This window comes from Mustela nigripes, chromosome 16 (genome assembly GCF_022355385.1).
Source record: "Mustela nigripes isolate SB6536 chromosome 16, MUSNIG.SB6536, whole genome shotgun sequence".
Classification (NCBI taxonomy): Eukaryota; Metazoa; Chordata; class Mammalia; order Carnivora; family Mustelidae; genus Mustela; species Mustela nigripes.
The window spans coordinates 56,882,053-56,906,452 of record NC_081572.1 but is presented as its reverse complement, the minus strand read 5'-3'; the positions used below and the strand labels follow the sequence as shown (position 1 = coordinate 56,906,452).

The 24,400-nt window shown below is 47.9% G+C and overlaps 1 protein-coding gene across 3 annotated transcripts in view; it reads right to left on the bottom strand.

The window, feature by feature from the left end:
- PIK3R5 (phosphoinositide-3-kinase regulatory subunit 5) overlaps positions 1-24,400 on the bottom strand; it is a 70,604-nt gene that overhangs the window by 15,660 nt on the left and 30,544 nt on the right. For 2 of the 3 annotated variants that reach the window (XM_059380620.1, XM_059380621.1), the window contains exons 2-5: positions 14,654-14,769; positions 12,679-12,779; positions 3,701-3,769; positions 2,835-2,973 (exon numbers count right to left, since the gene is read on the bottom strand). In XM_059380620.1, the coding sequence (XP_059236603.1) occupies positions 2,835-2,973; positions 3,701-3,769; positions 12,679-12,779; positions 14,654-14,756 (412 nt within the window). In that variant the 5' untranslated portion in view covers positions 14,757-14,769. The remainder of the gene's footprint in view (positions 1-2,834; positions 2,974-3,700; positions 3,770-12,678; positions 12,780-14,653; positions 14,770-24,400) is intronic. The other variant, XM_059380622.1, reaches the window with a different exon arrangement.

Here is a 24,400-nt window from a genome sequence, read left to right as displayed (position 1 = left end):
TTTTTTTTTTTTTTTTTTTTTTTTTACTGTTTGGAAATGACTCTCTGACATGCCGAAGAGTCTGTGATTTCCTATTTCGGTTCTGCTTTCCCTGGAAGAGGACGAGTTCCCAGCACAGGCAGGACACCACCCTCTCCACACAGGTGCTGGCCTTCCCCTCCATCACCAGGACATCTGCGGTGTCACACCGTCCCCCAGGCAGTGTCACGGAGGGAGGCGCTCCGCAGTGAGGGACCAGACTTCCCAGGGCCCTCTGCTCTGAGCCCAAGAACCCTATCCCATCTCCAGCTCTGCCTGCTACTCTGTCTGACTTTTGTTCCCCAGGCGTAGAACCCTGCCGTCCCAGCATCAGACCTTCTCCCTCCACAGCCTGCCCTCCACGCTCGCTGGGCTGCCCAGCAGACTGCCCCACCCAGATGCCCCCCTCCCCTGCAAACATCTCAAAGCATAGCGTGCGTTCAGCGGACAAGAGCCGGCTGGTACTATCTGACATTGGGAACGGTCTCCCTGCATGCAGGGAGGTGATGGTCTCCCCCAGCCCTACATTCCCCGCTCTCCCCTCCTCATTTCAAAGTAAAAAAGAGTCACTTAGATCTGTGATTACCCACCGAAGGCTCTCCTAGGGTATTTGCATTTTGAATCCTTTCTGTCTACCTTATAGGAGGGAAGAAAAGCTTAGCCTTCTTGTTAAAGGAATTCTGATCCCCAGGAAGAAGCCCTGGCAATGCAGATCTGGTGGTTTGGGGGAGCAGGTGGGGGGAAGGGAATGGAAGAGATTAATCCTGAACTCGCTTGTCCACTTAGGGCGCCTCGCAAAGTTAGACCAGCGAGCTGTCTATTCACCACGTGCCTGAGCACCTCTCCTCCGGGCCTCCCCGGTTTCTAAATTCTTGCACTCACGCCTCTAGGATGCGCAGAGGTCCTAGGAACAGGTGGGCTTTGGGGCCCGCCTACCCTAACCTGAGCCCATTCCCACGGATTGATTGGCAGGAGACGGAGAAGCTGATTGGTTGGGAGAAGACAGATCCACAGATGGGCTGGGAGGAGACAGATGAGCGGATTGGTCGGGAGGAGACAGCCAGCCTGACTGACTGTTTGGGGGCGGACAAATCAGATGGTTGGGGAAGGAAGGCAGGAAGCCCCGCACTCCCCGCCACCACCACCACCACCACCACCCCCGGAGTTGACACACTAAGCTGCCTTCCTGAGCTCTCTTGGGTTCCAGGAACTCCTGGAGAGCAAGATTTGGTGTTCCTGTCCTGTGTGTGTGCAGTGTGCGTGACTAGAGCTAGGTGTTATGGGCGCTAAACAGGGTCTGGTACCTATATAAATTTAAGAGAAAAACAAAAAAACAAAAAATGGGATTATAACATATAGCATTTTGGGGACCTGCTTTTTAACTCAACAGATGACTCGACATCTTTTGCCCTCGGTGCCTCTGCCTCTATATCCTTAATGACTGAATAGCTATAGAAAAGCTTTAAATGTTCCCAAATCTGTCAGCCTTCTCTTTGATCCTTTTTGCCTTGGGTGGCAGGGGGAGGTTACCATTTGGTATCTCTTCTCCACTCTGCGTGGGTCCTGTAACCTACTTTTCTTCTATTTACATTCATGGTCTCTTTTTTCCACACTTTGACCTTCAATCCACCTGAAATGTACTTTATGTTTGAGATTGAACTCTTATTTACTGGTTTGTTTTTGAGATAGAACCGTAGCTCAGTTTTGATGGTCGGTCAGTGGTCCTGATGCCATTTATCAAAGGACCGAGTTGATTCCTCCTTGGTTTCAGGCCACTTCATCATATAACAAATCTTGATTCAATCTGGCAATGCCTCTCTTAGATTACTTCTCCTTAAGTTTGTTTCTCTGTGTAGGTAACATAGAAGAGAGATTCGCATCTCTCTTTCTTCTTTTATATGTTTAGTTGCTATTATAAATTGTTGGTTTTTTTCCCCCATCACTGTGTCCTCTGACTGGCGAATGCCATTAGCGCTCTCTTGACTAGTTCAGTCCGTTCTGTGGGTGAGTCTCTTAGTCCTGACAGATAAGCAATTGCCTGATCTCGGCGTAATTAAAATATTACTTTCTCCGGAAGAAGAAATATTCTATTTTTGCCTATTTGCATAGGCAAAACACCAATAAGCACAGAGAGGAAGGTACTGACTGAAATGGAAATGCCTCTAGCATCTCCCTGTGGGCTGTTACCCCCTTAAGAACACTTCTATATATTACCAGGGTTTCAGGTGTTAGGGATGAAAGTTGAGTTTTATAAAATGTGTTAAGGGCATCACTAAGGACCTTTACATGACGTTATTCCTTTGAGGCTGATGAATTACTCCCTCGGGCCACCTCGCGGTAAATGTTACCTCCTTAGGTTTTCTCTTGCTCTAGAACGGCTTGCCGGGCCCTCGTTTTTGTGTTTATTTGGAGCACTTGCCATTTTTCAAGAATTCCTCCTTTTCAGACCCCACATGTACAAACGTGGCACCAGGCCCTTGTCCACACCTGTCACGGCGCCCATCAACCTGTCCGCCCCTGGCCGGGGTCACTCCCCTGGTCAGAGCGCCATCGGTCCACACATGCATTTCCCTATTTGCTCCTGAGGCAAAGAGGACCAGCAGGGGCCTCTGGTCAGTATTACGGGGGCTCCTCTGTCTGACCCAGGCAGTCTCGGAAACTCTTTGGTGAACCAGAGTCCAGGCACAGACCGTGCAGCGGGGTCTCCTCGCCCTGAACCCCTGCTGCTTCCCCTAAGAATTCTCCTTTGCGTTGCTGTCAGCCACCGGGTGCCGCGTGCACCACGAAGTCCCCACGCCTGCCACGCCAGCACTCACCCGGGGCCTTGAGCTCAGCGTCGATGAAGGTGAGCAGCTCCTGGGAGATGCTGCAGTAGGGAACGGGCCAGGTCAGGAAGCGGTGGTAGGTCCTGGCTGCTTTCAGAAGGAGATCCGAATCAGGTGGGAAGTGTGGTGTCTGGATGGAGAGAGAGGTCTGGCTGAGAGAGAGCTGCCTGATACTCCGCAACAGACCCTGCTCCTTTCTGGAATGTTCCACAGAAGGCACTCTGTTCCCGGCAGCAGTATGTCCCGGGACAGGGGAAGAAAGAACCGGAAGTTATCCGCAGGGAGGGAGTTACACATGGGCCGGATGGTACCCGGGGGCCATGCTTTCACCCCACATAAGACCCAACACATGAGAGTGCCCCTTTGTAAAGCTGTCACCCAGGGCGGGGGGGTCAGCCTAATGGTGCCACTGCTCCTGGTCATTTGGGGAATGGTCTTCAGTGGCTGAACCACCTGTATTTGCATATCCCCACTGAGGCAAAGGCTACTTCTTGGCTCGGAAGTGGATGGGATCCCACATATGTGTGGCCGTTCGATGCCACCGGTCTGGGGAAGACGGGCTGCTCACCCCGGGGGAACCGACTCTGGGGGTACAGAACGGGGTGGACTGGAAACCCCTCAGCAGAATCCATGTCACAGCTCCTGAACAGGCCGTGGATGACAGACTCCCCACGGGAGCCCAGCTGTGCCAGGCACCACAGCATCCGCACGGAGCCCTGAGGCCTCTCATGGTGGCCCCCCTGGAAAGCCATCAGACAGCTGACACCTGTTTCAAGGTCCCGGCTTATCTCTGGAGGAGTGAGATCCTCCCTCCCCAGCCTCTCCTGCCTCCCCCGGCCCGCCACACTGGAACTTACACAGAGGACAGTTGAGTAGAAGAGAAGGGCCAAGGGCGCGAGAAGGTCATAAGTGCCCTTCTCTTGGACCTGCGGACAGGACAGGAGGAGAGCGTGAGGTTCATCACAGGTGCAGAACAGAGTGGCGTTTTCTTGTTCTGTCCTTTCTTTCTTACGGGAAAAGTAAGGTAGCCACAAGGCAATAATTTGGGAAATACAAGTTTAAAAAAAAAAAGCACTCACAATATCTCCCCTCCAAACGCAATCACTGCTCATGTCGCAATGAGTTCTCCTAACACCATTTTTTCTCTGTATTTTCCTCTGCAGACATGTAAATCAGTGTGTGTATATTTTTACTCATTTTTAACCTATTATTATTTATAAATGAATTTCTGTTTTGCTACATCATCTCTAAGACTACCTTTTCCCCCTGCTCCTAGTTACACATTTCCATTTTATTTAGGTTGTATTTTTTCAAATTTGTTGTTGTCTTTTTTTTTTTTTTTAAGATCTTACTTATTTACTAGAGAGAGAAAGATAGCAAGAGAGAGAGTGCGAGCAGCGGAGAGAGGGAGAAGCAGGCTCTCCACTGAGCAGGGAGCCTGACATGGGACTCGATCCCAGGACCTTGGGATCATGACCTGAGCCAAAGGCAGACACTCAACCCACTGAGCCACCCAGGCGCCCCTATTGTGTAGCTTTTAATTTATAGATTTCTTTTCCTGATGTCTCAATATTAGAAGTGTTTGTTTTTTCTTCCCTTATGGATTTTTGCTTTGGCAAGCAAGCATCATGTTAATATTCATATACACTTTTTCTTCTTTTCTCTGCAGCTTCGTTTTCTTAAATGTAAATTTTTAATGCACTTAGAATCCCACCTGCTGTGTGGTATGCGCTAGGAAACGCACTCTGCATTTTTTCAGACGTTTAGTCAATTTTCAGTACACCGTTTAATAAATCTCACTGATGCATTTTTTTTTTATTTTTTATTTTTTATAAACATATATTTTTATCCCCAGGGGTACAGGTCTGTGAATCACCAGGTTTACACACTTCACAGCACTCACCAAATCACATACCCTCCCCAATGTCCATAATCCCACCCCCTTCTCCCAAACCCCCTCCCCCCGGCAACCCTCAGTTTGTTTTGTGAGATTAAGAGTCACTTATGGTTTGTCTCCCTCCCAATCCCATCTTCTTTCATTTATTCTTCTACCCACTTAAGCCTCCATGTTGCATCACCACTTCCTCATATCAGGGAGATCATATGATAGTTGTCTTTCTCTGCTTGACTTATTTCGCTAAGCATGATACGCTCTAGTTCCATCCATGTTGTTGCAAATGGCAAGATTTCATTTCTTTTGATGGCTGCATAGTATTCCATTGTGTATATATACCACATCTTCTTGATCCATTCATCTGTTGATGGACATCTAGGTTCTTTCCATAGTTTGGCTATTGTGGACATTGCTGCTATAAACATTCGGGTGCATGTGTCCCTTTGGATCACTACATTTGTATCTTTAGGGTAAATACCCAATAGTGCAATTGCTGGGTCATAGGGCAGTTCTATTTTCAACATTTTGAGGAACCTCCATGCTGTTTTCCAGAGTGGCTGCACCAGCTTGCATTCCCACCAACAGTGTAGGAGGGTTCCCCTTTCTCCGCATCCTCGCCAGCATCTGTCATTTCCTGACTTGTTGATTTTAGCCATTCTGACTGGTGTGAGGTGATATCTCATTGTGGTTTTGATTTGTATTTCCCTGATGCCGAGTGATATGGAGCACTTTTTCATGTGTCTGTTCGCCATCTGGATGTCTTCTTTGCAGAAATGTCTGTTCATGTCTTCTGCCCATTTCTTGATTGGATTATTTGTTCTTTGGGTGTTGAGTTTGCTAAGCTCTTTATAGATTCTGGACACTAGTCCTTTATCTGATATGTCGTTTGCAAATATCTTCTCCCATTCTGTCAGTTGTCTTTTGATTTTGTTAACTGTTTCCTTTGCTGTGCAAAAGCTTTTGATCTTGAGGAAATCCCAATAGTTCATTTTTTCCCTTGCTTCCCTTGCCTTTTGCGTTGTTCCTAGGAAGATGTTGCTGCGGCAGAGGTCGAAGAGGTTGCTGCCCGTGTTCTCCTCAAGGATTTTGATGGATTCCTTTCGTACATTGAGGTCCTTCATCCATTTTGAGTCTATTTTTGTGTGTGGTGTAAGGAAATGGTCCAATTTCATTTTTCTGCACGTGGCTGTCCAATTTTCCCAGCACCATTTATTGAAGAGGCTGTCTTTTTTCCATTGGACATTCTTTCCTGCTTTGTCGAAGATTAGTTGACCATAGATTTGAGGGTCTATTTCTGGGCTCTCTATTCTGTTCCATTGATCTATGTGTCTGTTTTTGTGCCAGTACCATGCTGTCTTGATGATGACAGCTTTGTAATAGAGCCTGAAGTCCGGAATTGTGATGCCACCAACGTTGGCTTTCTTTTTCAATATCCCTTTGGCTATTCGAGGTCTTTTCTGGTTCCATATAAATTTTAGAATTATTTGTTCCATTTCTTTGAAAAAGATGGATGGTACTTTGATAGGAATTGCATTAAATGTGTAGATTGCTTTAGGTAGCATAGACATTTTCACAATATTTATTCTTCCAATCCAGGAGCATGGAACATTTTTCCATTTGTGTCTTCCTCAATTTCTTTCATGAGTACTTTATAGTTTTCTGAGTATAGATTCTGTGTCTCTTTGGTTAGGTTTATTCCTAGGTATCTTATGGTTTTGGATGCAATTGTAAATGGGATTGACTCCTTAATATCTCTTTCTTCTGTCTTGCTGTTGGTGTAGAGAAATGCAACTGATTCTGTGCATTGATTTTATATCCTGACACTTTACTGAATTCCTGTATAAGTTCTAGCAGTTTTGGAGTGGAGTCTTTTGGGTTTTCCACATATAGTATCATATCATCTGCGAAGAGTGATAATTTGACTTCTTCTTTGCCGATTTGGATGCCTTTAATTTCCTTTTGTTGTCTGATTGCTGAGGCTAGGACCTCTAGTACGATGTTGAATAGCAGTGGTGATAATGGACATCCCTGCCGTGTTCCTGACCTTAGCGGAAAAGCTTTCAGTTTTTCTCCATTGAGAATGATATTTGCGGTGGGTTTTTCATAGATGGCTTTGATGATATTGAGGTATGTGCCCTCTATCCCTACACTTTGAAGAGTTTTGATCAGGAAGGGATGCTATACTTTGTCAAATGCTTTTTCAGCATCTATTGAGAGTATCATATGGTTCTTGTTCTTACTTTTATTGATGTGTTGTATCACATTGACTGATTTGCGGATGTTGAACCAACCTTGCAGCCCTGGAATAAATCCCACTTGGTCGTGGTGAATAATCTTTTTAATGTACTGTTGAATCCTATTGGCTAGTATTTTGTTGAGTATTTTCGCATCTGTGTTCATCAAGGATATCGGTCTATAGCTCTCTTTTTTGGTGGGATCCTTGTCTGGTTTTGGGATCAAGGTGATGCTGGCCTCATAAAATGAGTTTGGAAGTTTTCCTTCCATTTCTATTTTTTGGAACAGTTTCAGGAGAATAGGAATTAGTTCTTCTTTAAATGTTTGGTAGAATTCCCCCGGGAAGCCGTCTGGCCCTGGGCTTTTGTTTGTTTGGAGATTTTTAATGACTGTTTCAATCTCCTTACTGGTTATGGGTCTGTTCAGGCTTTCTATTTCTTCATGGTTCAGTTGTGGTAGTTTATATGTTTCTAGGAATGCATCCATTTCTTCCAGATTGTCAAATTTATTGCCGTAGAGTTGCTCATAGTATGTTCTTATAATAGTTTGTATTTCTTTGGTGTTAGTTGTGATCTCTCCTCTTTCATTCATGATTTTATTTATTTGGGTCCTTTCTCTTTTCTTTTTGATAAGTCGGGCCAGGGGTTTATCAATTTTATTAATTCTTTCAAAGAACCAGCTCCTAGTTTCGTTGATTTGTTCTATTGTTTTTTTGGTTTCTATTTCATTGATTTCTGCTCTGATCTTTATGATTTCTCTTCTCCTGCTGGGCTTAGGGTTTCTTTCTTGTTCTTTCTCCAGCTCCTTTAGGTGTAGGGTTAGGTTGTGTACCTGAGACCTTTCTTGTTTCTTGAGAAAGGCTTGTACCGCTATATATTTTCCTCTCAGGACTGCCTTTGTTGTGTCCCACAGATTTTGAACCGTTGTATTTTCATTATCATTTGTTTCCATGATTTTTTTCAATTCTTCTTTAATTTCCCGGTTGACCCATTCATTCTTTAGAAGGATACTGTTTAGTCTCCATGTATTTGGGTTCTTTCCAAACTTCCTTTTGTGGTTGAGTTCTAGCTTTAGAGCATTGTGGTCTGAAAATATGCAGGGAATGATCCCAATCTTTTGATACCGGTTGAGTCCTGATTTAGGACCGAGGATGTGATCTATTCTGGAGAATGTTCCATGTGCACTAGAGAAGAATGTGTATTCTGTTGCTTTGGGATGAAATATTCTGAATATATCAGTGATGTGCATCTGGTCCAGTGTGCCATTTAAGGCCTTTATTTCCTTGCTGATCTTTTGCTTGGATGACCTGTCCATTTCAGTGAGGGGAGTGTTAAAGTCCCCTACTATTATTGTATTATTGTTGATGTGTTTCTTTGATTTTGTTATTAATTGGTTTATATAGTTGGCTGCTCCCACATTGGGGGCATAGATATTTAAAATTGTTAAATCTTCTTGTTGGACAGACCCTTTGAGTATGATATAGTGTCCTTCCTCATCTCTTATTATAGTCTTTGGCTTAAAATCTAATTGATCTGATATAAGGATTGCCACTCCTGCTTTCTTCTGATGTCCATTAGCATGGTAAATTCTTTTCCACCCCCTCACTTTAAATCTGGAGGTGTCTTCGGGCTTAAAATGTGTTTCTTGGAGGCAACATATAGATGGGTTTTGTTTTTTTATCCATTCTGATACCCTGTGTCTTTTGACAGGGGCATTTAGCCCATTCACATTCAGGGTAACTATTGAGAGATATGAATTTAGTGCCATTGTATTGCCTGTAAGGTGACTGTTACTGTATATGGTCTCTGTTCCTTTCTGATCTACCACTTGTAGGCTCTCTCTTTGCTTAGAGGACCCCTTTCAATATTTCCTGTAGAGCTGGTTTGGTATTTGCAAATTCTTTCAGTTGTTGTTTGTCCTGGAAGCTTTTAATCTCTCCTTCTATTTTCAATGATAGCCTAGCTGGATATAGTATTCTTGGCTGCATGTTTTTCTCGTTTAGTGCTCTGAAAATATCATGCCAGCTCTTTCTGGCCTGCCAGGTCTCTGTGGATAAGTCAGCTGCCAATCTAATATTTTTACCATTGTATGTTACAGACTTCTTTTCCCAGGCTGCTTTCAGGATTTTCTCTTTGTCATTGAGACTTGTAAATTTTACTATTAGGTGACGGGGTGTAGGCCTATTCTTATTGATTTTGAGGGGCATTCTCTGAACCTCCTGAATTTTGATGCTCGTTCCCTTTGCCATATTGGGGAAATTCTCCCCAATAATTCTCTCCAGTATACCTTCTGCTCCCCTCTCACTTTCTTCTTCTTCTGGAATCCCAATTATTCTAATGTTGTTTCGTCTTATGGTGTCACTTATCTCTCGAATTCTCCCCTCGTGGTCCAGTAGCTGTTTGTCCCTCTTTTGCTCAGCTTCTTTATTCTCTGTCATTTGGTCTTCTATATCACTAATTCTTTCTTCTGCCTCATTTATCCTAGCAGTGAGAGCCTCCATTTTTGATTGCACCTCATTAATAGCTTTTTTTATTTCAACTTGGTTAGATTTTAGTTCTTTTATTTCTCCAGAAAGGGCTTTTATATCTCTCGAGAGGGGTTCTCTAATATCTTCCATGCCTTTTTCGAGCCCGGCTAGAACCTTGAGAATTGTCATTCTGAACTCTAGATCTGACATATTACCGATGTCTGTATTGATTAGGTCCCTAGCCTTCGGTACTGCCTCTTGTTCTTTTTTTTGTGTTGAATTTTTACGTCTTGTCATTTTGTCCAGATAAGAGTAAATGAAGGGGCAAGTAAAATACTAAAACGGTGGCAACAACCCCAGGAAAATATGCTTTAACCAAATTAGAAGAGATCCAAAATCGTGAGTGGGGAGAAAGGGGATAAAAAGAGGTTCAAAAAGGAAGAAAGAAAAAAGAAAAAAAAAAGAAAAGAAAAGAAAAGAAAAGAATTTTTAAAAAAAGAAAACACCTAAGAAAAATGTAAAAAATATATATATATATTAGATAAACTAGTAAAAAATCGTTAAAAAAGAAAAAGGTAACAGTTAAAAAAAATTTACCCGAAGGTGAGAAAAAAAAAATGAATGAAAAAAAATTAAATTAACTGCAAGACTAAAAAAAAATCACAGGAAAAAAGCCATGAGTTCCGTGCTTGGCTTTCTCCTCCTCTGGAATTCTGCTGCTCTCCTTGGTATTGAAACCGCACTCCTTGGTAGGTGAACTTGGTCTCGGCTGGATTTCTTGTTGATCTTCTGGGGGAGGGGCCTGTTGTAGTGATTCTCAAGTGTCTTTGCCCCAGGCGGAATTACACCGCCCTTACCCGGGGCCGGGGTGAGTAATCCGCTCGGGTTTGCTTTCAGGAGCTTTTGTTCCCTGAGCGCTTTCCGTAGAGTTCCAGAGGACGGGAATACAAATGGCGGCCTCCTGGTCTCCGGCCCGGAGGAGCCGAGAGCCCAGGGCCCCACTCCTCAGTGCGCGCTCAGAGAACCGCGCCCAGTTACTCCCGTCTGCCTGACCTCCGGCCGCGCTCCGAGCTCACCGAGCCTGCGACCGGTTCAAGGTCACCCCGAGCTGTGAGCTTACTGTCGGCTCTGTCTCTGTAGCCGGCTTTCCCGTTCCAATACCCGCAAGCTCTGCGACACTCAGACACCCCCGATCCTTCTGTGACCCTGCGGGACCTGAGGCCACGCTGACCCCGCGTGGGCTTCGCCCCGGTTTAGCCTCTGGAGCGATGTCCCTCAGCGGAACAGACTTTTAAAAGTCCTGATTTTGTGCGCGGTTGCTCCGCCGCTTGCCGGGAGCCGGCCCCTCCCCCCGGGGTCTATCTTCCCGTCGCTTTGGATTCACTTCTCCGCCGGTCCTACCTTTCAGAAAGTGGTTGTTTTTCTGTTTCCAGAATTGCTGTTCTTCTTCTCTTCGATCTGCCGATGGATTTTCAGGTGTTTGCAATCTTTAGATAAGCTATCTAGCTGATCTCCGGCTAGCTGAAGCAGTCTCAGCTTGCTACTTCTCCGCCATCTTGACTCCTCTGATGCATTTTTTTATACATTAAAATTTGTTTATACCTTTGGATAATGCCCATCTTTTTATTACCTGCGCAATATCTCTTCTGCTAGATCTCTGTCATTTATTAGCTTCATTCTGGACCTTTGAGATTATCTTCCTGCTGTTTTAAATCCTTTTACAATGCACGTTACTTTGTGCACTTTTTTCCACAATTTGGATTACTTCTCTAGGTTCGAGTTCAAGAAATGGGATCAACAGATCAAAGACCATAAACATATTTCTGACCTTTGAAGCACCCTGCCAAGTTACTCTCCAGAAGGACTGTGCCAATTTTAATATGCTGTGCATACGAAAGCACGGGTTTCACTCTAACCCTTCCCTGCATTCCTCATTGTAATCTTTTTTTTGCTGATTTGCTAGGCAAAGACTGTCTCATTATGGTTTTAATTTGCATTTATTTTATTGTAACCGAGGCAACATTCTTTCCATGTTTGTTTCCAAGGTTTATGTACTCCTCAACTCATTCTTTGATCCACTTGCCACCGTACATTTGCACGGGATTTAGAATCCTTCGGTCAACATGCTAAAGGTGTCGGCCCCTTCTGGAACTCGTGGGCATCAGAGATGCAGAGAAAGGCCCACCCTCTGTGGTGCACTGAGAATTCTTCTCTTTACCCTGAACCATGTGCCTGATACACCCGCTCCTTGGTCCCTCCTACAAATCCTCCCCTATTGCTACATGGCTGCAGAGAATTGCGTTTATAAACTAAACACCCCAAAGGCAGTTTAAGCAGGCCAACTGAGTTGGCCTGCTTATTATGGTCGGGGTCTAACAGCACCTTGTAAATGGTGGTACCAGAACTGGGGCCTTGGGTGTTCTGATAAACCAAGACAGTTCAGGGCAGCTGAAAAAGTCACATGTTTAAAAAAAAAAAAAAAAAAAAAAAACACTTAAGAAGACAATTCTTTATAGAAGAGCTAGCACCCTCTTTACGGATCCCCAGCTGTTCTAGAAGCCCAGCCCAGCTGAGCCTGAAACACACCATTCTTCTTAGTCGGAAAAGCCTCTTCATATGGTCTCGCTGTTTAATCGGTTTTCTCTTCTGTGTCTACTTTCCTGGCTCTTTCCAAGGAAAGGAATTCGGGAGAGCTTCCTCCCTCCTCTCTAGTGAATACCCAGACTTGCAAGAAATGTCTGTCTTAGGAAGCAGCTGAAAGTGGGGGGCGCCTGTGGGTTCAGTCGGTGGAGCATCTGACTGTTGAGCTGGGCTCAGGTTGTGATCTCAGGGTCATGAGCTCGAGCCCTGAGTCGGCTCCATGCTGGGCGAGGAGCCTGCCCGAGATTCTCTTTCTGCCTCTCCCTCTGCCCCTAACCCACTTGTATTTGCTCTCTCTCCCAAAAAGAAGAAGAAGAAGAAGAAGAAGAAGAAGAAGAAGAAGAAGAAGAAGAAGAAGAAGCAGCAGCAGCAGCTTAAACTCAGAATCCGGACTCCTGAATTTTAGGAATCCTCATTCTCTTACTGAAAGGACCACAAGCCCCTCCTAGAAACGTTCAATCCCCAAGCACTGCTGGAACAGAAAAGTCAGGGGTTCCCAGTGCCCTTTGTCAACCCCCCACGCTGGGCCAAGCACACCCCAGAACCAGCACTCCATGGGGACCTTTCCCTCGCGTCTTTGACCCCTGGCCAGCGCCCACCTCTCGGGTTTTCTGCAGGATCTGTTCCAGGAGGATGAGGAAGTGGCCCGGGTCCCTGCTGACCAGCTCCTGCAGGCTCCAGCAGTTGAGACACAGGCCAGCTGCAAAGGCAGAGAGAGAGGTGGGAGTTCGGGTCAGGTCCGGAGAGCAGCAGGAATCCCCGGGGGCTGCATGGGGGCCCTCCTGGTTAAAGGGACGGACTGAGAAGACTCTGGATCAACAGCCAACACCATCATGCCTCATCGAGACGAGTGCCTGCAGTCCTGCAGAGAGCGGGGCTCATGAGACACAGAGACGGGCTGGGGTCCCCTTGAGAGGCCACGATTCTGCGGCTCTGGCTCCTACAGTGGGTGCTGGAATCTGCAAGGTGCAGGGAAGGAGGGCAGAGGCAGAAAGTTCTGGAAAGAGGAGAAGAAGAGTCATGGCAAGCTCCGTCCCAAAGCAAGACCAAGCCTCCGAGAGAGACCGAGAGTCCACCCTGGGACTGCCTGGCTGGGGGCCCAGGAAGGGGGACACTACATCCGTGTAGCTTTTGAAAGCCAGAGTGGGCACTTCTGTCCTTGTGTAACTTCCCCAGACTTCCTTACTGTGCCAGGCTCTATTTCCCCGTAGGCAGCAGTGGTAAACCCCTGGAAGTTAGTGGGGTGCACATGGAGGCCCGTGTGCCTGTGCGCGTGTGCGCGTGGTAGAGGCCAGCGTAGCGGGGGGAGGCGAGGGGAGCCAGCCGTGAGCTGCAGGGAGTTTGTGCTGCGGGCACCTTCAGGAGCTTGGGCTCCTTACAAGTTTGGGGAGACCCTCACAGCATTTTCATGCGGACATGGAGTTTTGTAAAATTGGCCAAAGTCAGATACTTTTGTCTTCTTTTACGTAATTATGCCACCCCCCACCAACTCTATTGTCTATGCTTAGGTTCCATCCAGACCGTAGGCAGTAAAGGACCACTGACTGACCCCTACTGTGTGCCGATAAGGTGCTAGGCTCTTGCATACATGGACTCTGTCCCCCTGAGTCTCCCCTCCGCCCTTCAGGAAGAAGCTCCTGTGGCCGCCACTCTCCCTTTACAGGTGAGGCAGGTGAGGTCCCAAGTGGTTAACCCATTCATGTGACAGCAGCCAGTGAGAGACAGCTTTAATCTAGATCTGTGTAATTCCAAAGACCAAGGAAAACATCTCAGAGGAGGTGACACTTGGTCTGAGGCCTAGATGAGAAGGAGCCAGCTACGTGTCATTCCGAGGGAAGAGTTCCAGGCAGCAAGTGAGTGCAAAGGTCCTGAGGTAGGAAGGAACCAGGGAAGGAACCGGGTATGTTCAAGGAGCAGTGGCTACCTATCTTATGGGGTTAGTCAGAGAGGCAAGTGGGATATGGGATATGAACACTCTTAGAAGCATGAGAAATGATCAAAAGTAGGCACCAGTCTTCAGAGATAGAATTGCCCCTGCCTGCAGATAAGCCCATTCCTGGGTCCTGGGAAACATGTGACATGGAAGCTTCCTGATCACTGAAGCTCGGCTGAGATTCCCCCTTGTCCTATGGGCAGAAAGGAGATGGGGCTCTGGAAGGAACCAGAACCCAATGCAACAGAATTCTGGGGTGAGTCATCTATGAATTCCGAGCAGTTCTTTTGGAATCAGCAGCTGTGGTTCTTCTAAGCAGGACCCATAGCTTCTTCCAGGACCTCTCTTTCTGATGCAAGTGAAGAAAGCAAGATAGCCCTGAGGAAGAGGAGGAGGAGGAGGAGGAAGAGGAGGAGGAGGAGGCGGAAGACATTGGGGGAAGACAGAGTGCCACGTTCTGAGGGGCTACTCTCCATCAGGTGCTGTGCTGCGCACCGGCTCAGGGGAGGTCTGGCTCTAGAACCAGAACCCGCCGGCTTCTGTAAGCACTCCAGGGCTCACTGTCACACACACACACACCCCGAGGCTTTTTGGGCCCCACCAGCCCCTCTACCCTCCCCGCCTCCACCCACTGGACCTACCTGACCAGGAGGTGGAGCAGCGGCTGAGGCTGAGCCCATGCAGGCAGCGGTCCAGGGCATGCTGGATGCGGTCCTCCGTGCACGTCGTGGCCCCTGGCTGCATCCTGAGTCATCGCCTGCACAGGGGACAGACACCCGTCAGCCGGGAGAGCCACAGGCTGGAGAAGCACATGGACCGGCGGCATGGAGCTCCCTCAGCCTCGCCGAGAGCGCAGCACGGGGGGGCGGGGGTTACAGTCGCTGCAGCTCAATAGCTCAGCGATGCAGGCTGTGAGGTGAATGGGGGCCTGCCTGCCCCACCAGGCAGCAGCAAGTGTCCCCATGAGTGCCTGGGAGGAGCCACACCCCAGTGGGCAAGAGGACTCCTGGAGAAAAATCAGAATCACGTAGGGAGGGGGCTTTTTCTCTGCCCCCCGCCCCCCCCCAGGCCCCAGGGATGGGCAGGGAGAAGGCTGCCGAACCTCAGTTTCCTTTTCTGTAAAATGGGCTTAACAAGGCACCGACCCCAGAGGACTGTTGGCAAGAATGCCACAGCGGATGACCCCAGTGTGCTCTCAGGCCACGAACGTCATCCCGCCACAGGCTTTGGCGCCCTCCCACTCTCCCGCATTCACCCCTTCTGAGAGGACTCTGTTGCTGGCCCGTCAGGCCGGGTCCTGGCGACGAGCCGAGGAGGCCATGGTCCAGCTCGGTGGAACTGGGGAGGGACCAGGAAACCACAAGCAGAAGCCCTGAGCTTAGAGCTGGGCCATGCAAACAACATGCAAAACTGCAAAATCCAAACGGGGACCCAGCTGCGTGACTGGAACCCTTGGCTCGTGGGGGCCCCATGTAGGCAAATCCTCCTACTTCCACAGCCCAGGAGGAACCGCACGCCTGACCAAGGACACATGGGCCCTCTGTGAGCTGTCCAGCATCTCCCCACATCAGCAAGGTCCTTGCTGGGCCGTGCTCCTTGGTGTCAGACACAGACACCGGACCGCTTAATGGACCAAGAAAGAGGTCATCGCGGAAGGTGATGCTGTGAAGACAGATGGCGCCAGGGGCAGGCCAGATGGGGAGCCCATGCTAGGCCATCGGGGAAGCCTCCCTGAAGAGATCACGAAGCTGGATGAGGAAGAGAGGAGAGAAGCGAGAGGAAGAACATTCAGAAAGAAGAGGCAGCATGTGCAGAAGTCTGGGTGCAGGGGTGAGCCTGCCAAGGACTGAGACCCTGGAACAGAGGGCCAGGCCCCCCATCTCCCGGCTGCTGTGGTGGCAGACTGAGCTCGGGAAAACCTCTCACCAGGGATTCAGGACGCTGGCTGTTTCCATGAGCGGCACCGGCAGCCCAAGGATGTCCCTGGGCCCTTCCAATGTCCCTGATTCCTCCCTGGGCAGCCCAGGCAATGAGTTCACTGCCACTGAGCTAGATGGTGCAGGGTGTGGGCTTTGGGGTCCTGGGTGTGCGTCCTGGGAACGGACCCCAGTGACGAGGCCACAGCCTTCTGCTTGTAGTGGAGCCCCAGGACAGGACCCTCTCCAGCTTAGTCCTCCCCAAACTCAGGGCTCCTGGTATCCATTGCAGGAGCTGGGAGCTCAGGCACCTTCAGAAGGATGACTCTGGGGTGTGGATGGCTCACATGGCATCAGAAGACCCTCTGCCCCCCCAGGCTGGTTTTTCCCCACGAGCCCCAGGGTGGGTTCTTGGAAGGAGCTCAGAGGCTGCCCCCCACCGCCCGCCCCTGCATTAAGTCCTTCATTTTGCAGAAGGGGAAGCCTAGCCCCAGGGAGGGGATGGAGCAGCCCCAGGGTGGGCGCCCGGCTGGGAGAGCCGGCTGGGCTGCAAGCAGACAACGGTATCGAGGACTCCTTCTGTGCTCCCTGACTCTGGCCGAGACCCAACTCAGGGGACAAAACGTGCTCAGTGACCCACCTGCTCATGTTCTAAAGAGTCACGGTGAGCCAGCAGCGGGGAGGGGGGCAGTTACCCCAGGGGGCCTCAATGGGAGGGGTCTGTCCAGAAGGGGCACAGCCACCTACCCGTGCTCACAAATACAGGGAAGACTGGGAAGACATGCTGTCAAGAATTCCAGAGGACTCTCCTCTCTCTACCAAAGCCAAGGGCGGGGGTGGGGGTGGGGTTTGTCTTTAAGAGAATCCCTTCTCCAGACCAGACACCTGCCAGGTGGGCGGGGGGGGGGGGGGGGGGGGCGGCTCGTTGGGGCGGGGGGGGGGGGGGGGGGGGGGGGGGGGGGGGGGGGGGGGGGGGGGGGGGGCTGCCATTTTGTTGTCGCGTGACTGTTTAGGAAGCACACTGGCTTCGGGCTCCCTGTGAGCCACAGCAGGGCTGAGGGGGAAAGCAGGGAGGGCCGGTAAGGAGATGTGAGAGGTCCTTGTGGGGAGGACAAGGGGTGGGGTCTAGCCACAAAAGCTGGACCCGGGCTGTTTTGTTGGTAGTTGGCCCTGGAGGGCTCCCTGCAGGGGAGGCAGGGGAAGGGAAAGTTAGCAGTAAGAGGCTGATGGGGGGATCTCCTCTGGGGAGGCAGATGGAGAGATGGGTCCTCTGTGGCACAGAGAAGTTACACGACTTGCCCAAGGTCACACAGTGAAGAGGTGGCAAAGCTGGGATATGAATGCAGGGGGCCTGGGCCTGGCCACTACAGGGCGCTCTCAGCACAGTGAAGATGCCAGTTATCAGAAGGAAAAGAAAATCCGCTCATGTTCACACCTCCCAAAATGAAGACTTAATTAGCTATAACATGGTCTTGCTTTAAGAGACCTACCTCCCCAGCTATAAGGAATCCTGAGCCCCCCATGTCCATGTCTGTCTACACCAGCTACCCACCCTCCAGCAAGGGGATCAGGACTGGAAGCTCAGTACCTGCTGAACCAGAGCATCTCCAGTCTGGACCTAGGGCTGAACCACAATGACTGGGTTTAGAGTCCCCTCCGCCCAGTCCCTGCGGCAAGGGACACCCGGGTGTCACGAGGCAGACATTAGTCATCCTGCCCTATCGCGTCCCACTGTAAATACAAGATGCAAATCAACGTTTTCAGCCAACACTGCCTCTGCTGCACCCCTGTCCTGAGGGGGTCAGGACACAGTGTCCTGGGGCTGCTCTGAGCAGCCTTCACAGCGCCCCTCCAACGCCTGCTGGCCCACACTCCTTCCCTTCAAGGCCCCCGAGACTCCCATCTCCTGGCCTTAGTGTCCCCAGCAGTTGACTGAAGACGATCAAGGCCTTCTCCAGGGATGGGGCAGGGATCCCCAGGGCACAGGGCACAGCTCTCAGCATGCCAACTCCCCCTGGCATCATGACACCATCTAGAGTTTTCCCTCAGCTGCTCTGAGAGGCTGACTTGCCCAAGGCACTGGGCCCTGGGAGCCCAGGCAGGTGGGAGCCTGACCAGGGCGAGGTGGGGGGACCCTCAGCCGAGCTGCCCTGGGGGTTAACCCAGAGCATCGTGGCTCACCACCTGGTCCTTTGGCACCCTCATTTCCATTTGATGAGTCAGTCATCAGCTGTTTCTTGTGACTTGTTAGCAGAACCCTACTGGCTTTGGGGCAGAGAGGAAGGGGAAAGAAGGTGGCACTCCCTCCCTCCCAAAGGATGATGCCTTTTTTCAGAGATCGCCAGGCAAGGCCTGGCTTCCCTCAGCACCTTGGTAAGAGAAGCATCTATTGTGAAATTCCAGCAGCTGCCAGGAATGGGAATGGCCCTCACCCGTGGAGTCATGTTGAAATAGTCGGCAGCCGGGCTTGCCCCCATCTCCAAGTTCCTCTTCTGAGTCAGTAAGGGTGAGTCCTTAGTGGGGACCCTGAGCAGAACAGGGAGGCCTGCAGCTGGGGAGGGGTGAGCCCAGAGGGCACAGAGGGAGACCTCCTCTTCACATGTTCACCTGACCTCATGATGCAAGACAGGGTCATCTTCCCAAATGTGCAGGACTGGTGGAAGGTCTGCTTAGGTCCGACTCTCCTGGGGCAGCCCCACTGGGGCTTCTTTTCTTGGAGGATTTCTCAAACACTGTGGAATGGCAGAGGCAGAGATCCTACATCTCATAGCAGGAGAAATAGGTACCTCCAGGCTCTGGCCGGCACCCATACAGTTCCCCTGCTGTTCTGGAATATTCCAGGCCTATTCTTTGAAACCTTAGTTCCACAGGTGGGAATAAGAAAGGCACCAAGGCATGTGGTCCTGCATGGACCCTCCCCGCGTTGGCCCCTCATCACTCCTCCCTCTGCCCCTGTGGTTTGACCTCCCTTCTCTGGCCCCACTCTTCTCCCCATGACGGTTCAAGGCAGAATCTCTTCTGTGACCTAATTTTAAAATTTCTCACCATTCAAAGCAGGAAGGATACACTTAAAACTAAAGATACTGGGGTAAGAAAGGAGTGAGAAGGAGAGGAGAATGATCTGGGGAGGAGGAAGGGCAACACTTCTTTGGGGCAATTTCTATGTAACCCTTTGACTCTCAGAACTACAGCAAGGTTTTACATACCCCAAATTAAATAAATAACTCAGGTCAACTGGGATTGCGGCGGACAGGGGGACAAAAGTCTACAAAACGAATGGACCCAAATGCATGGTGAATGAGTAACATAACCACATTGAAAGGGACAGGAGAAGAAAGAATTAAATGGAGGAACTTTGGAAAATAGTATTTCGACTGGCTACTATAAGGCTAAAGACAAAAAGAACTACACATCATTTTGTAATTATTAAACCTGTTTGCCATAGGGATGTGTGTTTAAAATATGGAGACCTCTTTATGTGTGTGCTATGACTAAGCAAACAAGTAAATGTATCATAGGTTATGAGAGCCAGCTTCTCACTGTAGGAGAAAGAAGTGACAAATAAGGAGTAGGGGAAATCTAGAATGAGCCAACCTGGTTAGTTGGGAGTTGGAGAAATCAGCATGAACTCATGGATTCTGAATGTATTTACACAGAGATACATAAAGAAGTGAAATGGATGTGTGTATGCTTCTGTTAAAATGCATACATATAGGGGCACCTGGGTGGCTCAGTGGGTTAAAGCCTCTGCCTTCAGCTCAGGTCATGATCCCAGAGTCCTGGGATTGAGCCTCGCATCAGGCGCTCTGCTCAGTGGGGAGACTGCTTCCTCCTCTCTCTCTCCCTGCCTCTCTGCCTACTTATGAACTTTGTCTGAAAATAAATAAATAAAAAACCTTTTTAAAAAATGTGTACATATATTTTCTGGCTCTACCGAGAGAGCCAGGAAAGGACATCCCAGGAGCAATGAGCACACCTAGTGCCCAGGTCTTGGTTTCTAAATACCATTCTCCACTCACAGGAACCAGGGTTCCTTAGAGGAATGGCTGATTCCAGGACTCGGGCAGGAAATATATAAGATGAACCAGGAACATCTTACAGTGCCAGAAAATAAGTCATTCCTTGAAAATGGATGGGAGTGTCAGAGGACAGGGGAGCCAGCTTGAAAGAGCTTCCAACAGCTAAAGCCAGGACAATTTTAACAACAAAATAAATAATGAAAGTGCTGGATTATAATTTATAGAATGAAATAAATACTCTACAAAATGAGTCTACACTAATGTTCTAAACAGCTGAATAAAGGAATAAATGGAGGAGAAGGAACAGATCTTTTTTTTACAAAAGAATACCAATCAATAAATGTGGTTAGAAGGAGAAAAATACAAAACCACCATTAGGCAAATGCCATAGTAGTAACCATCCTCAATATGACTGTTAGAATCTATGGATGAAAATCTCAGAAGGGACAGCATACCTGCATAGTCTCAGAGTATTTCCTCTAAGAAATTAATTGATTGCAAGGGAAAAATAATAATTTCACAGTGGAGAAACCCAGCACCACCTTAACCTCATAATCCAAGTTAATATTACCAACAATAAAATATGTTCAGATCCTATCTCCCCTGATAGGATGCACTGAGAGGGACACGATGTCATTTCTGCAGGATTCTTACCAAAAACATGCATAATCATGACTGAGTCATGAGAAGACATCCTATAACATAACTGAGCAGTTCTCGCCAGAATGTCAAGGTCATAAAGGTAAAGGAAGATCAAGAAACTGCCACAGATTGGAGGAACTTGAGGAGACACAATGTGGGATCCTGGATGGGACTCTGGAACTAAAAGGAGACATTGGGTGGGGAGAAGATGGCTAAAATCCAAATAAGGTCCACAGTTTAGTGAGCAGTGTTGTACCAACGATCACTTCCTGACTGTACCAAGTTACGTGAGTTGTTAGCATTCAGGGAAGCTGGTTGGTTGGGCTCCATAGTTCTAAGACCCTTTCCATAGGCTTAATATCCTCTAAACATACCTCCAGTTGGTTATTCAATGCCTTACTGTCCTTCGTTACCCTGGTTCAAGTTCCCACGTCATGTGGGGTCACAGTTCCTAATTACTGGTGGGCGGGCCAATGCAGGGCTAGCTGCTTCCCCCCTAACCCAGTGTTCCTCGACTGGGATGGAGAATCTCTCAGGCTCTTGGAGGGTCTCCGAGGGCTCCCTGTGAGACTACTTAAACTGTGTTTCCATTTTGATGGCAATCTAGAAATCAGTAGTCAGTATATTTTGGAGCACGTTCATGACACCTATGACCAAATATTACCATAAAAAGTCAAAGACTGGTCTTCCTTTGAGACCATTGCCTAAAAGGATAGGGCATGCCTGTTCCAAGGTGTGTTCTTGGGGTCTACTAGGGTTCGGGTTGAACACAATGAGTTGATAGAACGTGTTTAGTAAAAGGAGAAACACTTACACCATCTGAGGAGAAACTAGAATATAAATTAGTGGAAAATTTGTGCCTGGCTTTTTACAAGCGTTCAGTAAATGCTATCTATTAGCTATCAGCGTGCTTTCTGGGCATAAACAATTCTATGGCCCAATTCCAGAGAGCTTTGAGACTGGGCCAGGAAATAAAACACTCTTGGTTGATTCCACTGATGTCAGGCTTGAGAAGTGATGCCTTCTATCTTTCAAAGACACGCACGTACTAGACTATTTGACTAGGAAGGCATCCTGGAAACCAGTTAGTGCATTCCTCCCATTCTACAGACAGGAAAATGGAGGCTCTGAGCAGAGAAAAGCCTTGCTCAGATTAGAAAGTGGCAAATCTATCACTAGAATCTGAGTCTAGAACCCGGGGGAGTCATGGCACCCTCCTGCTTAGGTGGGAGTCAACCTCTGCCATCCATCAGTGTGACCTTGGCTCTTCTCCTCAAGGTTATTTCTAGAATCCTTTTTTTTTTTTAAGATTTTTAATTTATTTATCAGAGAGAGAGGGGGGCAGAGAGCAAGCACAGGCAGACAGAATGGCAGGCAGAGGCAGAGGGAGAAGCAGGCTCCCTGCCGAGCAAGGAGCCCGATGTGGGACTCGATCCCAGGGTGCTGAGATCATGACCTGAGCCGAAGGCAGCTGCTTAACCAACTGAGCCACCCAGGCGTCCCTCTAGAATCCTTTTTTAAATTTCTTTTCATGGGGTGCCTGGGTGGCTCAGTTGTTAAGCCTCTGCCTTCAGCTCAGGTCATGATCTCAGGGTCCTGGGATCAAGCCCCGTGTCAGGCTCTCTGCTCAGCAGGGAGCCTGCCTCCTCCTCTCTCTCTGCCTGCCTCTCTGCCTACTTGTGATCTCTCTCTCTGTCCAATAAATAAATACAATCTTTAAAAAAAAATTTCTTGGGGCGCCTGGGTGGCTCAGCAGGTTGAGCCTCTGCCTTCGGCTCAGGTCATGATCTCAGGGTCCTGGGATCAAATCCCGCACGGGAAGCCTGCTTCCCACCTCTTTCCGCCTGTCTCTCTGCCTACTTGTGATCTCTCTCTGTCAAATAAATGAATAATAAAAAAAAAATTTCTTTTCACATTATCGCATAAGTATTCAACTCCTTCATGTGTCAGCTTTGTAAATTTAGGTTTTCTGACAACATCATTCATTTTAATCAAGATTTAAAACCTTACCAGAGCTGGGTCTAGAATTTCTACATGGTTTTTAAGAAATTGTTTCTGAACCTGCAATTTTAGCCCCTCTCTTATTCTAAATGTTGTAAAATTACTTTAAAAAAGTGCAGATCTGGATTGGATTTGTATTAAATATTTTTACACTACACCACAATTCTTTAAATAATTCTTGTTGACATTCACGTAAGATGTAGTATCTAGGAAAATGGCAGTGATTCGTTGGGGAGAAGGCAGCAGCTTTAAGACGGATTTACTTTTTTGTTTGTTTGTTTCTTTGTTTTTATGCTATGTCACCCCTCATTATGAGTTCCTTGTTTTGATTCATTTATTGCTCTGCTGGAGCCTTCTGAGTAACTTCACGATGAGTGTGTGGGTGAGGTAGTTTCTGGGCGTTTCTATGTCACAAGCCATTTCATTCATTGAGGCTACGATGAATTCTACCTTTGCCGATTAAAGCGTTGGCGTAATTCATCATTTTTTCACCTTCAGAATGTTTCTAGGAACCCAAAATAATCAACCAAAGGCATGGTTATCACAAAGAGAGGTAGGTAAAGTGGTTTGCTACAAATACAGAAATTTGGTACAAGATAGAAATCAACTATTGCTTCATTATATGAATAAAAACCAGAAATTGCATTAGAAAAAAAAATATGAAGAGAAAATAAACTTTAAGAATAGGCAAGATTTTGGGGTGCCTGGGTGGCTCAGTGGGTTAAAGCCTCTGCCTTCAGCTCAGGTCATGATCCCAGGGTCCTGGGATCAAGCCCTGCATTGGCCTCTCTGCTCAGCAGGGAGCCTGCTTCCTCCTCTCTCTCTCTGCCTGCCTCTCTGCCTACTTGTGATCTCTGTCAAATAAATAAATAAAATCTTAAAAAAAAAGAATAGGCACGGTTTTAATGAAATAAAACTTTTGAGGGAAACAAAAGAAGGCAAATAAATGGAAATACATACATTATTATGAGCTGGGAACACTCGGTATCAAAGAATTAAATAAAAATGGATCAGAGCCTCAATGTAAAGAGCTTCAGTGATAAAACTCTCAGAAGACATAACAGAGAGGCTTCCTCACCATGGATTTGCCCGTGATTTCTTGCCTATGACACCAAAAAGCAACAAAATAAAGACAGATAAAGTGGATCTCCATCAAAATCGAAAACTCTGTGCATCAGAGTCAAGAGAGTGAAGAGGTAAACCTACCGAATGGGGGAAAATATTTGTAAATCATCTATCTGACGAGGAGCCAATATCCAGAATACATAAAGAATTCCTACAACTCAAGAACAGCAACAACAACAAATAACCATTTAAAAAAATGGACAAGGGACTTGACTAAACAGTGCTCTAAAGAAGACATCCAGATGGCCGACGGGTACATGAGAAGATGCTAACATCACTCACGGATAGGGAAATGCAAATCAAAACCACAAGGAGAGAGAGGCGCCTGGGTGTTTCAGTCAGTTAAGCGTTTAAGTGTCTGCCTTCAGCTCAGGTCATGATCTCGGGGTCCTGCTATCAAGCCCCATGTACCCCAGGCTCCCTGCTCAGCTGGAGGGGTGGGGTGTGGGGGTGACTGCTTCTCCCTCTCCCTCTGCCCCTCCCTCACTCCTGTGTCTCACCCTCCCTCTCCCAAATCAACAAAAAAATCTTAAAAAAAAAAAGAACCCAAAACCACAATGAGATACCACCTTGCGCCCATTCAGATGACTACCATAAACAAAACAGAACAATAAGAAGGGTTAGTGAGGGTGAGGAGAAATGGGAAGCCTCGTGCACTGCCGAATGTGGAATGGTGCTGGTGATT